The following is a 17,466-nucleotide window of genomic DNA, read 5'->3' as shown; positions in this document are numbered from 1 at the left end:
ATACATGAAATTATAACACGATATTAGAAACAGATAAAGTGAAATATAAAAAAACATATTCAGGTGACAAGTCGTAAGTTTAAATAAAGAAAATCAACAATGTAACACTGGAATTTGCTTAATGTTTTAGCTCTTCCAGGAGCTCCTCGACAGAATAGAAGGAGTGAGCCGTGGGGAAACTCTTCAGTTTAGACTTAAAGAGTTTGGGCTACTGCTAAGATTTTTGAGTTCTTGTGGTAGCTTATTGAAAATGGATGCAGCAGAATACTGCACTCCTTTCTGCACAAGAGTCAAGGAAGTGCATTCCACATGCAGATTTGATTTCTGCCTAGTATTAACTGAGTGAAAGCTGCTAACTCTTGGGAATAGGATAATATTGCTAACAACAAACGACATTAAAGAAAATATATACTGTGAGGGCAATGTCAGAATTCCCAGACTATTGAATAGGGGTCGACAAGAGGTTCTCGAACTTACACCACATATAGCTCGAACAGCCCGTTTTTGAACCAAAAATACCCTTTTTGAATCAGAAGAATTACCCCAAAAAATAATACCATACGACATAAGCGTATGAAAATATGCGAAGTAGACTAATTTTCGTGTTGAAATGTCACTTATTTCAGATACTGTTCTAATGGTAAATAAAGCAGCATTTAGTTTCTGAACAAGATCCTGGACATGGGCTTTCCACAACAGCTTACTATCTATCCGAACACCTAGGAACTTGAACTGTTCCGTCTCACTTATAATATGCCCATTCTGTCTGATCAAAATATCGGTTCTTGTTGAATTGTGAGTTAGAAACTGTAAAAACTGAGTCTTACTGTGATTTAGCATCAAATTATTTTCCACAAGCCACGTACTTATTTCATGAACTACATTATTTGATACTGTTTCAATATTACACACAAGATCCTTCACTACCAAGCTGGTGTCATCAGCAAACAGAAATATTTTTGAATCACCTGAAATACTAGAAGGCATATCATTTATATAAATAAGAAACAGCAATGGCCCCAGCACCGATCCTTGGGGAACGCCCCACTTAACAGTGCCCCATTGGGGCTGAACATCACTACCACTCTCAATATTGCGAAGAATTACCTTCTGCTTTCTGTTCTTAAAGTAAGAGGCGAACCAATTGTAAGCTACTCCCCTTACTCCATAATGGTCCAACTTCTGCAGTAATATTTTGTGGTCAACACAGTCAAAAGCTTTCGTTAAATCAAATAAAACACCTAGCGTTCGCAACCTTTTATTTAATCCGTCCAAAACCTCGCAGAGAAAAGATAATATAGCATTTTCAGTTGTTAAACCATTTCTAAAACCAAACTGAACATTTGACAGCAAATTATGTGAATTTAAATGCTCCAGTAACCTTGTATATACAACCTTCTCGATAACATTAGCAAACACCGATGGCATAGAAATAGGTCTATAATTGTCAACATTATCCCTGTCTCCCTTTTTATAAAGTGGCTTCACTACCGAGTACTTTAATCGCTCAGGAAACCGACCACTCTTAAAGGAAAAGTTACAGATATGGCTAAGTACTGGGCTAACATACATAGAACAATACTTCAGTATTCTGCTAGATACCCCGTCATATCCATGAGAGTTCTTGGTCTTTAGTGATTTAATTATTAACTAAATCTCCCTCTTGTCAGTATCATGGAGGAGCATTTCAGGTAACAGTCTCGGAACACTTTTTTCTAAGAGCGCTATATGATTCCCTGTTGGGACTAGGTTTCTATTTAGTTCACCTGCTATATTCAGAAAGTGATTATTAAATACTGTACATATATGCGACTTATCAGTAACACGGGCATTCCCACTACGCACTGATTCTATATCCTCAACCTGTCTCTGCAGACCAGCCACTTCCTTTACGACTGACCATATGGTTTTAATTGTATCCTGAGACATAGCTATTCTGTCTGCATACCACATACTTTTTGCCTTCCTAATAACATTTTTAAGCACCTTACAATACTGTTTGTAATGGGCTGCTGCATTTAGATTTTGACTGTTTCTAACGTTTTGATATAATTGCCACTTTGTTCTACAAGATATTCTTATCCCTCTAGTCAGCCACCCAGGCTGCATGTTTGTGCTAGTACCCTGTTTTGAACGTTCTAACGGAAAGCAACTTTGAAAGAGCACGAGAAAAGTCTTGAGAAAAGCATTATATTTATCGTCTACCGTATCAGCGCTATAAACATCTTGCCACTCTTGTTCCTTGATAAGGTTTACAAAGGTCTCTACAGCAACTGGATCAGCTTTCCTAAACAGCTGATGACTATATTTAACACGTGTTGCAGCACAAAAATCTTTTAAAGTTAAAATTTGTGCATCATGATCTGAAAGGCCATTCACCTTTTTGCTAACAGAATGCCCTTCTAGTAATGAGGAATGAACAAAAATGTTGTCTATGGTTATTCTACTGTTCCCTTGCACTCTCGTTGGAAAGAATACGGTTTGCATAAGATTATATGAATTAAGGAGGTCTACCAGCATCCTCTTCCTTGCACACTTATACAATTAATATTCAAGTCACCACGTATAACTAACTTTTTGTATTTCCTATAAAGTGAACCAAGAACCTCCTCCAGCTTTAGCAAAAATGTTGTGAAACCGGAGTCTGGGGATCTATAAATAACAACAGTTAGAAGTTTAGCTCCATTAAATTTAACCACACCTGCACAACATTCAAACACCTTTTCAGTGCAGTACTTTGAAACATCAATTGACTCAAATGGGATGCCGTTTTTCACATACATGGCTACTCCCCCACACCGCAAAGAGCTCCTCGAAAAGCTGCCAGCCAACCTGTATCCTGTTAAAGGAAGCCTCTGAATTATCTCCTTATTTAAGAAGTGTTCAGATATACCAGTAATTTCAGAGTCAACATCTATAAGCAGTTCACTAACTTTACTCTAATACCTTGTATATGTTGATGAAATATACTAATTCCCTCATTACTCGGATCCTAAGCTTTGTCAAAAGTGGTTCCTTTGTTAGAGAGACTTCCCTTAAGCAGGAATACCTATCAGCTGACTTCAATCTAAAAAAGGTGCAGCTCTAACACCCACTACTGCAGGAATTTTCCCATGAGTGATCCCACCAACCCCACCTATGCTGTCACCTATAAGCTTTGCCAACCTCCCCTTCCCATACCTGTTGAGGTGCAGGCCATGTCTAGTGAAACCCGTCGTGCTGATAGACTCCACCGACACCACTGAAATGTGACCCATGCTTTCTGTCATCAGCGCACCCCCAAGTCTCATGTTATTACGCCTGACGGCTGTATTAAGATGAGGCCGATCGTGACGCTGAAACAGTTCCACGAAATACACATTCGTGTTGCCAGTCTGAGTGACTATCTTTTCCAGGTCACCATCTATGTCATACTCCCCATCCCTATCAATACTATTACCAGCCCCACCCACAATCACTACCTGATCCTCTTTAGTAAAATCCCTACATAACCCCCCTATGTTAACAGTCACCTGAGCCAATCCTGCATTAAGGCTTCACAATGCTGGTGACCTGGTACTCACTCCCCAGCACTTCCTGCAACTGCTGACCTACACCTCTGCCATGAGAACTACCTAACAGCAGAACCTTCTTCTTCCTCTTCGACTTTGCAACTGTTCTAGCCCCCGTAACTACTGAGGTCTGCTGCATACTTCCTACATCTACAGCTACTAGATTCCTCTCCACTAGACTCTGACAGTTGGTCATATCTATTGTAAACACCAATAGTAAAACTATCTGAAAATCTTCTTCTCCTAGCAGATCTCTTGCCAACAGCCAGCTCCCATTCCCCAACCCCCTTCTCCTTCCTCATCTTATCTAGCTCCTCCTGTGCGTTTTTCAACTGCACCTGTAGGGCACAGATCTTACGCTCCTGCTCCTCTATCAACTTACTCTTGCTACATAACCTGCAGTTCCAGGAGAGGATCTCACCAGAATGCCCACTGGCTTCCCCACTGCATTCCCACCAGTGGAAATACTTCGAACAAGTCTCACACCGCAAATCACTACTCACGAACCTACGGCAAAGCCCACACTTCTCACTCATGGTAAAATTTTACTTTTTCTATGTTCCGCTACTACAATAAGATGTTAAAAACCTGACTACAACAATCACAAATTTACTCTACAAGGGAAGTAACTACTATTATTAACAGTATTAATAAACAACAAATGTGAATATAACAAAAGACTAATACAGAAAGAGAATCAAACGTCTAATGACACAGTAACGAAGCTGAAAACAGTTCCCAAAAGGTTCTTCTGAAATTATTTCACCAGAAAACACAAAAAACACCGGTTGAAGACTACTAAAGTTCCTAAATAAACCACTATACACAAACAATTAATTAGTACTTAGCTTTCGATGCGCCGCTACAGCTGCAACTGGTCAGCGCGGAATGTAAACACAGGTAAGAGGTTACGTTGCTCGATACGAAACACAAATATCAGGTCACAACACAAGGAAGGCAGAGGTGAATGAAAAAAACCACTAATAAGTCACTTATATAGTAAATATTATCACAAAAACCGTTAAAATATGTATCTGAAACCTAAAAATATATAAAAGCTTCGAGAGCGATCTCACACACAGTCACTCGCTTATGATGTAGAAGCATATATCACTAGGGGTAAGATAGATAATGCATGCAGGAAAATTAAAGGAACTTTTGGAGAAAAGAGAACCACCTGTATGAATACCAAGAGCTCAGATAAAGGTGGAAGGAGTATATAGAGGGTCTATACAAGGGCGATGTACTTGAGGGCTATATTATGGAAATGGAAGAGGACGTAAATGAAGATGCAATGGGAGATATGGTACTGCGTGAAGAACATGACAGAGCACTGAAAGACTTAAGTCGAAACAAGGTTCCGGGAGTAGGCAACATTCCATTAGAACTACCAATAGCCTTGGGAGAGCCAGCCAAGACAAAACTCTTCCATCTGGTGAGCAAGATGTACGAGACGGGCGAAATACCATCAGACTTCATGAAGAATATCATAATTTCAAACCCAAAGAAAGAAGGTGCTGATGGGTGTGAAAATTACCGAACTATCAGTTTAATAAGTCACGGTTGCAAAATACTAACACGAATCCTTTACAATCGAATGGAAAAACTTGGGGAAGATCAGTTTAGATTCCGTAGAAATGTTGTAATACACGAGGCAATACTGACCCTACGACTTATCGTAGAAGATAGGTTAAGGGAGAAAAACGTTTCTAGCATTTGTAGACGTAGAAAAAGCTTTTGACAATGTTGGCTGCAATACTCTCTTTCAAATTCTGAAGGTGGCAGGGGTCAAATACAGGGAGCGAAAGGCTATTTACAATTTGTACAGAAACCAGTGGCAGTTATAAGAATTGAGGAGCACGAAAGGAAGCAGTGGTTGAGAAGGGAGTGAGAAAGGGTTGTAGACTATACCTGATGTTATTCAATCCGTATACTGAGCAAACAGTAAAGGAAACAAAAGAAAAATTTGAAGTAGAATTTAAAATCCATGGAGAAGAAGTAAAAACTTTGAGGTTTGCCGACGACATTGTAATTCTGTCAGAGACAGCAAAGGACCTAGAAGAGCAGCTGAACGGAATGGACAGTGTCTTTAAAGCAGGTTATAAGATGAACACCAACAAAAGCATAACGAGGATAATGGAATGTAGTCGAATTAAATCAGGGAATTCTGAGGGAATTAGATTAGGAAATGAGAAACTTAAAGTAGTAGATGAGCATTGAGTTTGCTATTTGGGGAGCAAAATAGCTGATGATGGTCGAAGTAGAGAGGATATGAAATGTAGACTGACAATGGGAAGAAAAGCGTTTCTGAAGAAGAGAAATTTGTTAGCAGAGTATAGATTTAAGTGCCAGGAAGTCTCTTCTGAAAGCATTTTTATGGTGTGTAGCCATGTATGGAAGTGAAACACGTACGATAAATAGTTTAGACAAGAAGAAAACAGAAGCTTTCGAAATGCGGTGCTACAGAAGAGTGTTGAAGATTAGATGGGTGGATCACGTAACTAATGAGGAGGTACTGAACAGAATTGGGGAGAACAGGAATTTGTGGCACAATTTGACTAGAAGAAGGGATGGGTTGATAAGACACGTTTTGAGGCATCAAGGGATCGCCAATTTAGTATTGGAGGGAAGCGTAGAAGGTAAAAATCGTGAAGGGAGACCAAGAGATGAATACACTAAGCAGATTCCGAAGGATGTAGGTTGCAGTAGTTATTCGGAGATGCAGAGGTTTGCACAGGATAGAGTTGCATGGAGAGCTTCATCAAACCAGTGTCTGGGCCGATGACCACAACAAGAGCAACAACAACATACTGCAGTCGGTACAAACATGTAATCTCTGTATATTGCTGATGCATTGTAATGTTATGCATTATTTACTCCACATACATAACTCTGGAATAATATTAAAATGACTCCAAGGTCAAAAATATGTATGATATATGTACTTACACGTGTCCCTCTATTTAACAGCCCGAATACTGTGATCTCAAGACCTCCAGCAACCATTTCTCTCTCCCCCTGTCTCCCAAACACACATATATCTGTATTTCACACGTCAAATTCTGTAGTCCTTACTACATGTCACCTCTCCCTATCTCTTAGGTTAAAAATACTGGGCACACTGAACGTGGAGCGTCACGAATGACAAAACGATCCTCCTTAAAAACGAGAAAATCATTTCCTTGCCGTGCTCTGCCCAATGGCATTATCTCCACATACGGCACAAATGCAAACAGAAGAATATGTCGTGAATGTTCCGATTTCTCCACGTGGCACCCCCATTTTCTAGCGTCCACAGCTCCATTCACCATCTCCAGATGACAAAATGACAATATGTGAACCCGAACAGCAACCATAAATAAAAAATGACAATCGACGAGTAAACCCATAGAAAGTGGAGTACCAACACGTAAAACAAAACCGCTACGAACTTACGCACAAACCTTGTAGTTGTGAGGAGTATCTGACGAGAGTCATAACTTAGGTGGGTATTGCGAATTAGATCGATATTCCTAACATAAAAACAGGGTAGTTTAAATGTGTTCATGACTGGGCTATAATGAGTCTCCCACGTTACGGGTTGCCATAGAAGATGTTAAAACTGATGACCAGATCAACGTAGTAGAGTAGTAGGGGAAGTCTGCACTCTGCTTCACTGCATCCAAAACCGAGAGATCAGGTTTCCATCGTAATAACAAACAAGCGAAGTGCTTAACATCTTCTTGGGAAACAGATATGTAGAACAAACACATGCTGGATAGAACATAGTTTTAAGAAACATCCCTGTAAAGTTAGCGCCAATCTCCGTCGTAGAAACAATATCCTACCAACGTTATGTGGCTGAGATTTTTGTAAAACCTTACTGAAATCATCCGCCTTGGGCTTTGTATATTGCAATGCTGAGAACTCTCTACCAAATTGCTGCCCACGTGAACAAAAGCAACGAATCAGTGTTTATTATTCCTAGTACTGTAAGATCAATCCCAATACAGTTTGTTTATATTATAAGTCACACACCCACCTGAGACGCCCCAGAAAAATTCTGTTATGAGAGAATACAACTACAAAGTTTGGGCAACCAAGATATCCAAACTCACTAAGACATCCCAGCTCTCTGCGCTAATCGGCTTTAGTTAAGGCAACAATTTCTTGTAACAAAGGAACACCCACGTAGAGTTAATTTTGTTCTTAATGTATCTTGAAATCATTCAATAAATAAATAATACGGGTGGTTGTAATGAAACTGACAAGGTATATTCATTAATTGGTCGCTTGCGGAGTATCCTGAAAAATAATAGTTCCACTTTCTGCCACGAGGTGAAAATATGGCGCTGTAAGCGGTCAGAATGTGAAATGTTTCCTGTTTTGTCGTCAGTATGCTGTTTGTCGCTTAGTGACATGTGTTGATTTCTTTTGTTGGTGTAAAGGGTTAAGATGGTTGAAGTTTTTCTGTACGAAACGCAATGGCTATTGAGAACAAAGGCCGTGCACAGCTAGTAAAGTTGTTTTATCAGAACGGCAGTAATAGCAGCCCTGCATTGCGACAATATCGCCGACAACCAGCTTCAAAGGTGCCCTATGTCAATAAATGGGCTAAATAATATGGTCAAGAAATTTGAAGAAATAAGTGAATTGTGTAGTGCAGCAGGGAGAGAGAGGCGGCCCATTCCCGTGACAGTTGTTGATGAAGTTGTAGCCATGGCCGACCTTGCATCATATGCCTCAAATGCTGCAGTCAGTGCTCGAGCTGTGTCACGACAGCTTTCTCTCCCCTGGTCAGCCAACAAAGATTTTGCGGCGCAGTTTACTTTGGTACCCCCACAAGATTCAGAATTCGCGCAAAATGAAGCCTCAAGATAGGCTACAACGCCGTGACATTATCCTTCTTTTTTGGCACACATGAAAATGGATGACTTGTGGCCGGGGAATATTCTCTGGACGGACGAGGCACGTTTTACTCTATACAGTCCGGTGCCGTGAATGCACAGAACTGTCGGATATGGTGTCCTGCGCCGCAGTGTTGTGCAGGAACGTCCACTGCTCTCAGTGTATGTGACTGTGTGGTGAGGTTTCACAAGCTCCGCAGTCCGTTTTTCTTCGAAGAGAGCCTGTAAGGTCGCCATTTTGGCTACAGTCGTGGACTTAAAGCCATGTTTGAAAACGGTTGCCAATTTGTTTTACTAATAATCACCTGCCTCCTTAGCTGAGGTTGCTTAACGACGCCTTTGTGGTGGTGCTCAACTTAGAGGTAGCTGGTTTGAATACTGATGGTCAGCTGTATAGCCACCCACTGCCTGGTGCACTTTGTTTACTTCTGTGACGTCACGTGACCTAAGTCCTTGACCTTTCGATGTCATCATAAGCAATACCCATTATGTATGACATCATCATTGTGACATCACAGGCCACGACTCTTTTCGATGATATCATCAAGATGATGGGAAATTTAAAATTTTAAGAAATCTGAAAATTGGCAGAAAATTAAAAAGTCAAATGCATGATGGGGTGTACACACACACACACACGCACACACACACAAAAATGGTTCAAATGGCTCTGAGCACTATGCGACTTAACTTCTGAGGTCATCAGTCGCCTAGAACTTAGAACTAATTAAACCTAACTAACCTAAGGACATCACACACATCCATGCCCGAGGCAGGATTCGAACCTGCGACCGTAGCGGTCACGCGGTTCCAGACTGAAGCGCCTAGAACCGCACGGCCACACCGGCCGGCCCACACACACACACGCACACACACAGAGAGAGAGAGAGAGAATGTTTCTGTCAAATTCTGTAGCCTCATCAGCATATTTCATTGCTTTTATGTCTTACTCATTTCCATGCTTAATGTTTACGTCAAATATTGTACTTTCTTATCAGCAACTTTCATCTCTCTCTCCCTCTCTCTCTCTCTCTCTCTCTCTCTCTCTCTCTCTGATTTCATTCTCCAGTAATGTTTATCCCAAAATACTGCATTTCCTTATCATCAGTATAAGGGGCAATCAAATGAAAACGAGACAGATGGAAAAGAAGTAAGTAAACTACTATTTATTTCAAAAGTAATCGCCATAACTGTTAAGGTATTTCTCCCACTGTGGGACAAGATTTTCAATACTTTCGTGAAAAAATGTTTGTAGGCTCTGCAGAACCGTGATTATACCCAGGCGTGCACCTCTTTGTCTGAAGAAAATCGACGGCCACTAATGTCTTTCTTCAGGGCCCCAAAAATATGTAAATCGCGTGGGAAGAGATTAGGACGGTATGGATGATGCATAAGGGCTTCTACAGCGTACCCGAAACATCCTTGGCAACATGTGGGCTTGCCCACCCACATGTTGTCGAGGTTGTTTCGATTACACTGCAGAAGTTTTGATGGGAAGCCCTTACACAACCTCCATACGTTCCCTGTCTCTCTTCACGCGATTTACATAGTTTTGAGGCCCTGAAGAAAAAGATTTGTGGACTCGATTTGGTTTGGACGAAGAGGTGCACTCCTGGGTACAATGGTGGTTCCATACGGCGCCTTTCCATAAAGGTAGGCCTACTGGCCGTCTTGTTGCACATTGGGATCAAGTTATAGCAATTACTTTTGAAATAACAAAGAGTTTTACTTAATTATCTTCTGTCTGTCCCGTTTTTGACAGCACCTTTTGACTGCCCCTGATACGTAGCCTGCATTATTACTTTTACAACTGATTTAGGCTACAGTTTAAATAAGGCAAATTCAAACTGGAATGCATTGCCTAGTAATGAATAAAGAGTGTGATTTACCGTGCTGCAATTACGATAAAAATTAGTTCTTCAGCAGCTTATACTGATCAGTGACGTGTAGGCCTAACAGTGATGTACTTTCGACAAATGAGTTACACAGATAAGATAAATTAACGCAGAAATATTACATATGAGATTTTAGCGTCCCATGCGACGTCCATATATGATAATTTTTGTAACCATCAGTTACGGGAAATCCCCACGTCATGCCTCCAGTACTAAATTTTATTGGCGATACAGAAAACTGAGAATTTTGCACTAATTAATAACTCTGTACTCCACATTGCTTGAGGTGTGCCCCTCTGCCCCCCCCCACCCCCTCGCTAACCATCCCCCCCCCACCAACCATCCCCCCCCCCCCCCCCCACCGCCCATCCCCCGTCAGCGTATCGGGCTTTCCCGGGTTTGTGCCATTTTGCTATTTTGTTTTGGTTCGTGTGACAACGCGGCGATATCAATTCGTACCAAGACGGCCGATATGTACGTGCAAACAAGCAAAAATTGACGAAGGAAATTTCATAAATAATGCACACTAATTTTTTTTACTTACACGTTTATTTTTTCCGTATCTGTTTAGTCCTTCAGTATTGTCCCCCTTCTTCTCTATGACGGAACCCATCGTCTCGGAAGCCTATTATTTCATCAAGATCACCTCTTCTGTTCATCTGACAAATGGTTCGGGTAACGGTGGTACAAAGCTCTTCAAGAGAAAGATAACGACGTCCACGCATAAGCTTTTTTTTTCAGTTTCGGGAGCAAGTCTGTCTGGTGAGCTCATATTTGGGCCGTAGGAAGGTTCAAATGGTTCAAATGGCTCTGAGCACTATGGGACTTAACTTCTGAGGTCATCAGTCCCATAGAACTTAGAACTACTTAAACGTAACTAACCTAAGGACATTACACACATCCATGCCCGAGGCAGGATTCGAACCTGCGCCGTAGCGGTCACGCGGTTCCAAACTGAAGCGCTTAGAACCGCACGGCCACACCGGCCGGCCCGTAGGAAGGATGCGATAATATTTCCCATCCGTATTCGCACAGTTTTTTGGCTACAACATTGCCAATACGCGGGCGAGCATTGTCGTGGATGGCCTCGAGCAACTGAGGTCGGGTTTTGTGCATTTTTCTGCGCGGGTTTTGCATGAAATTACGATAATACTCAGCTGTGACACTTGTTCCACATGGGACTCGGTCTGTCATGGCGATTCCTTGGTGATCATAAGAAAAAAATCATCATTTACTTGAGCTTTGATTGAGCGCGACGAAATTTTTTTGGACGTGGAGAATTTGAAGCTCTTCACTCATTGGACTGTGCTTTCACTCCGGTTCAAAGTCTCTAATCCACGTTTCACCAATAGCTACAATTCGACACAAGAATCCTTGCCCTTCACGCTCGAATCGTTGTTTGAGCAAGGTTGCAATGTCCAGGCGTTTCTGCTTCTCTTCAGCAAACGGGGTGGGGCCCATCTCGCAGAGATTTTTCTCTTCTTCAAATCATTTGTCAGAATGCGGGATACTGATGTGGGGGAATTCCTGTGGCTTCAGAGAGTTCCTCACAAGTCGCACTGCGATCTTCTTCAAGAGCATCTGCCACAAGTTTCACACTTCGTTCAGGTGCTGATGTTCTTGACCTTCCGAGTCTCGGATTATCGTCTACGCTTATACGACCCCCGTGAAAACAAATAATCCAGTGTGAAATTGTACAAAGTTCCACTGCAAACTCACCACAAAGTTCACTTAACGCACTGTGGATTTCTGTCGGGTTTTTGCCGCGTGTGGTCGAGCGGTTCTAGGCGCTTCAGTCTGGAACCGCGCGACCACTACGGTCGCAGGTTCGAATCCTGCCTCGGGCATGGATGTGTGTGATGTCCTTAGGTTAGTTAGGTTTAAGTAGTTCTAAGTCAAGGGGACTGATGACCTCGGAAGTTAAGTCCCATAGTGCTCAGAGCCATTTGATTTTTTTTGCATTAAAGACCTCGTCTATCGCGATATTCCAACAACTCCACAGCTCCAGAGGACATGACATGCAGGAACGTACTGTGCTTGCTTGTAATTCTCTTCGGCAGGCAACACTGGAAGCAGTAAATAATTATTTCATTCAACGAGTGCACCAGTGTATCGGTGTTCAGGGTCACCAATTTGAGCACCTTTGAATGTTCTACTGCTGGGCAATGGTACAGGAGAGTCAAAGTCAATTTTGTGTTATGTTTTTACTTGGTTTTCAGAGACTGCAGCTCTACACTCTTGTGATCGCTTGTTGCTATACACAAATGCAGATTACAGAAAATATGCTAATTAGACAAAATTTACATATTTCACTAAGCGACGTCGTTACAGAGAGTGTAGTTTGCAGACTGAAGCTTATACTTGGGCTGAGTTGGTACAGAGCTGCCAAAAACAGGCGAACAGGTTATTATTGACTCACGGCTAACATTTTGCAGATTGCTAAGTAACTACAGACAGATATAATGTTTCCTCCTGTAGGGACATCGAGGAATGCAGTGTTGCGTGATTTCTGTTGATGTACTGTGGTGTCACCGCCAGACACCACACTGGCTAGGTGGTAGCCTTTAAATCGGCCGCGGTCCGTTAGTATACGTCGGACCCGCGTGTCGCCACTATCAGTGATTGCAGACCGAGCGCCGCCACACGGCAGGTCTAGAGAGACTTCCTAGCACTCGCCCCAGTTGTACAGCCTACTTTGCTAGCGATGATTCACTGGCAAAATACGCTCTCATTTGCCGAGACGATAGTTAGCATAGCCTTCAGCTACGTCATTTGCTACGACCTAGCAAGGCGCCATTACCAGTTACTATTGATGCTGTAAAACATGTACCGTCAAGAGCGATGTTCACCAATTATGGATTAAAGTTAAGTATTCCAGCAGCTACGTACGTTTTTTGTTAGTCTCATTTCCTTGACCTCTTCCAGACCTCACGCCAGCCTGCGTGAGCTAAAACGCGTGCCTTTCGGCTTCCTCTCATAGTGGGTTGGCTGTCTTGCCAATCCACAACATGTACGACCTCTGGTGGTTTTCAACAGCCACAGTACCCGGTACCCCTGCAGCGCCCGTTTCTACCGCTCGCCAGTTTTATATTAGAGTACACAGCGAAAACAACAAAAACATATGCTTCTTCCTCAAGCTCCCAACCACGTTGTTGCTTCATCAAACGGTTCAAAAATGTTTCAAATGGCTCTAAGCACTACGGGACGTAACATCTGAGGTCATCAGTCCCCTAGACTTAGAACTACTTAAACCTAACTAACCTAAGGACATCACACACATCCATGCCCAAGACAGGATTCGAACCTGCGACCGTAGCAGCCGCGTGGCTGCGCCTAGAACCGCTCGGCCACAGCGGCCGGTTCATCAAACGGTCCACACGACCTGTGCAGTTCTCATAATATGCAAAGATCAGCACATTCCTCAAACTGGAGAACTATCAAGAATGGGGTTCCACAAGGGTCGGTCTTGGGTCCTTTGTTGTTCTTAATATATATTAATGACTTGCCATTCTATATTCATGAAGAGGCAAAGTTAATTCTCTTTGCTGATGATACAAGTATAGTAATCACACCTGACAAACAAGAATTAACTGATGAAATTGTCAATAATGCCTTTCAGAAAATTACTAAGTGGTTCCTTGTAAACGGACTCTCACTGAATTTTGATAAGACACAGTACATACAGTTCCGTACAGTAAATGGTATGACGCCATTAATAAATATAGACCTTAATCAGAAGCATATAGCTAAGGTAGAATATTCAAAATTTTTAGTTGTGTCCATTGATGAGAGATTAAATTGGAAGAAACACATTGATGATCTGCTGAAACGTTTGAGTTCAGCTACTTATGCAATAAGGGTCATTGCAAATTTTGGTGATAAACATCTTAGTAAATTAGCTTACTACGCCTATTTTCACTCATTGCTTGCGTACGGCATCATATTTTGGGGTAATTTTTCACTGAGGAATAAAGTATTTATTGCACAAAAGCGTGTAATCAGAATAATAGGTGGAGTCCATCCAAGATCATCCTGCAGACATTTATTTAAGGATCTGAGGATATTCACCGTAGCTTTTCAGTATATATACTCTCCTATGAAATTTGTTATTAACAACCAAACCCAATTCAAAAGTAATAGCAGTGTGCATAACTACAAACTCGTACTAGGAGAAAGGATGATCTTCACTATTCAAGATTAAATCTAACTTTGGCATAGAAAGGGGTGAATTATACTGCCACTAAAGTCTTTGGTCACTTACCAAATAGTATCAAAAGTCTGACAGATAATCAACAAGTATTTAAGAAAAAGTTAAAAGAATTTCTGAATGACAACTCCTTCTACTCCATAGAGGAATTTTTAGATATAAATTAAGAAAAAAAGAAAAAAAACAAACAAAAAATTATTAAAAAAATTAAAAAAATAAAAAAGTTGTTATATTAACTTAATTATGTTGTTAAATTAACTTAATTATGTCATGTATTGGAAAATTTGACTCGTTCCACATCATTACGAAATATCATAGTCATGATCCATCGAACTAGTGTTAATCTAATCTAAGAAATGTCCTTCGTAATTACGTAAGTTAATTTTTTTCTAGTTGATAATAAAAGTTGGACGATTCAGCTAGCGCCGTGAACTTGTGTGTGTTGCAGAGTATGGAGCGGCGGTACTCGGTGCCGCCAGCGGCGGGGCCCAGCAGCGGCGCGGTCGACGAGGCGGCGCTGCGGCCCGCCGCCACGCTCGCGCCTTCCGCCTCGGAGGACCTGCACGCCTGGTCCATCTACAGGCGAGTGCACTCATCCAGTCTCCCCTCACACAAGCTTCTCGCCACCAGTGCTTTTAACATGCAACGGATGATCAGTTACACTACTGGCCATTAAAATTGCTACACCACGAAGATGATGTGCTACAGACGCGAAATTTAACCGACAGGAAGAAGATGCTGTGATGTGCAAATGATTAGCTCTTCAGAGCATTCACACAAGGTTGGCGCCGGTGGCGACACCTACAACGTGCAGACATAAGGAAAGTTTCCAACCGATTTCGCATACACAAACAGCAGTTGAGCGGCATTGCCTGGTGAAACGTTGTTGTGATGCCTCGTGTAAGGAAGAGAAATGCGTACAATCACGTTTCCGACTTTGATAAAAGTCGGATTGTAGCCTATCGCGATTGCGATTTATCGTATCGCGGCATTGCTGCTCGCATTGGTCGAGATCCAATGACTGTTAGCAGAATATGGAATCGGTGAGTTCAGGAGGGTAGTACGGAACGCCGTGCTGGATCCCAACGGCCTCGTATCACTAGCAGTCGAGATGACAGGCATGGCTGTAACGGATCGTGCAGCCACGTCTCGATCCCTGAGTCAAAAGATGGGGACGTTTGCAAGACGACAACCATCAGCACGAACAGTTCGACGACGTTTGCAGCAGCACGGACTATTAGCTCGGAGACCATGGCTGCGGTTACCCTTGACGCTGCTTCACAGACAGGAGCGCCTGCGATGGTGTACTCAACGACGAACCTGGGTGCACGAATGGCAAAACGTCATTTTTTCGGATGAATTCAGGTTCTGTTTACAGCATCATGATGGTCGCATCCGTGTTTGGCGACATCGCGGTGAACGCACATCAGAAGCGTGTATTCGTCATCGCCATACTGGCGTATCACCCGGTGTGATGGTATGGGGTGCCATTGGTTTGCGTCTCGGTCACCTCTCGTTCGCATTGACGGCACTTTGAACACTGGAAGTTACATTTCAGATGTGTTACGAGCCGTGGCTCTACCCTTCATTCGATCCCTGCGAAACCCTACATTTCAGCAGGATAATGCACGACAGCATGTTGCAGGTCCTGTACGGGCCTTTCTGGATACAGAAAATGTTTGACTGCTGCCCTGGCCAGCACATTCTCCAGGTCTCTCACCAACTGAAAACGTCTGATCAATGGCGGCCGAGCAGCTGGCTCGTCACAATCCGCCAGTCACTACTGTTGATGAACTGTGGTTTCGTGTTGAAGCTGCATGGGCAACTCTACGTGTACACGCCATCCAAGCTCTGTTTGACTCAATGCCCAGGCGTATCAAGGCCGTTATTACAGTCAGAGGTTGCTGTTCTGGTAACTGATTTCTCAGGATCTATGCACCCAAATTGCGTGAAAATGTAATCACATGTCATTTCTAGTATCATATATTTGTCCAATGAACACCCATTTATCACCTGCATTTCTTCTTGGTGTAGCAATTTTAATGGCCAGTAGTGTATTTTAATGTAACAATAATTTGTTTACATCAGTTTAGCGTAACTTTCGAGAAATTCCATTATTCGTTCAAAAATTTCAGGAGATAGCGGCAAACTGTCACAATTTTGACGTCTAATTTTAAACGCAATGTAAAATCAAAGTTTGCATTTGTCACTGTCAGTATTTCACTTGGTATCACAATTACAAATGCAGGTCTGCAGAATGCAATTGTGCGAGCGAACGTGGAAATGAGGGAATGTTCTTTCTTTCAGTCATTTCCGCCAACATTCCGGAAATCGGTCATTCTGTAATTTTGTTCTCTAATGGGCCGGGTGTCCTATCCCTTTCAGTCTTGCTTCACTCAACTTGGTGTATTTACCCGTCATACCTGTGGACTCTGAAACTGTGTCGAGTTTATTGTCGACAGAAGGTACGGTGAGCCTTCCTCTGGCCGAAATGTTCTCTGTAGGCTGTTAGGACGCAAGTACGTCCACGGGGACAAGATACTAAAAACTAGTTTGTAATTTTCTAGATTCCTCGCCTTTGAGACTCTTAGCTCATATATTAATTTATTCCTCGAAAGCAGTGTGGAAATTTAATATAAGTGTTTATAGTTTTACATACTGGTACACAAAGTGTTTTTAAGGGTTTACGACACTTGTGTCCTCCCCCTCTCCACAGATCTGTGTTCGTAGGTAACTCGTGTTTCTTCCATTTCAGTTGCTGCGAGGAATGAAAGAATCAGATTTATCTAAGTGTAAACGTAACTTTGCTGTGAAATAAATACAATACTCTAACCAAAGCAAAGGCAGTCTGTTTGAAAGTCCACCTCTTTCCACTACTGCTATATCAAAATATCGTGCAGGGTAATGTACAATACTGTGACACTCTG

General features: G+C 42.2%; 1 protein-coding gene across 1 annotated transcript in view; it reads left to right on the top strand.

Moving 5' to 3' along the window:
• The window catches only part of LOC126471210 (ATP-binding cassette sub-family G member 8), a 329,035-nt gene that overhangs the window by 176,039 nt on the left and 135,530 nt on the right, over positions 1 to 17,466 (top strand). The window contains exon 3 of the mRNA XM_050099326.1: positions 14,988 to 15,121. Within this exon, the coding sequence (XP_049955283.1) occupies positions 14,991 to 15,121 (131 nt within the window). The 5' untranslated portion in view covers positions 14,988 to 14,990. The remainder of the gene's footprint in view (positions 1 to 14,987; positions 15,122 to 17,466) is intronic.

The sequence above is a fragment of the Schistocerca serialis genome, chromosome 3 (genome assembly GCF_023864345.2).
Source record: "Schistocerca serialis cubense isolate TAMUIC-IGC-003099 chromosome 3, iqSchSeri2.2, whole genome shotgun sequence".
In the NCBI taxonomy this organism is placed as follows: Eukaryota; Metazoa; Arthropoda; class Insecta; order Orthoptera; family Acrididae; genus Schistocerca; species Schistocerca serialis.
The sequence above is the reverse complement of the archived record's forward strand: the minus strand, read 5'-3'. Positions and strand labels throughout refer to the sequence as shown.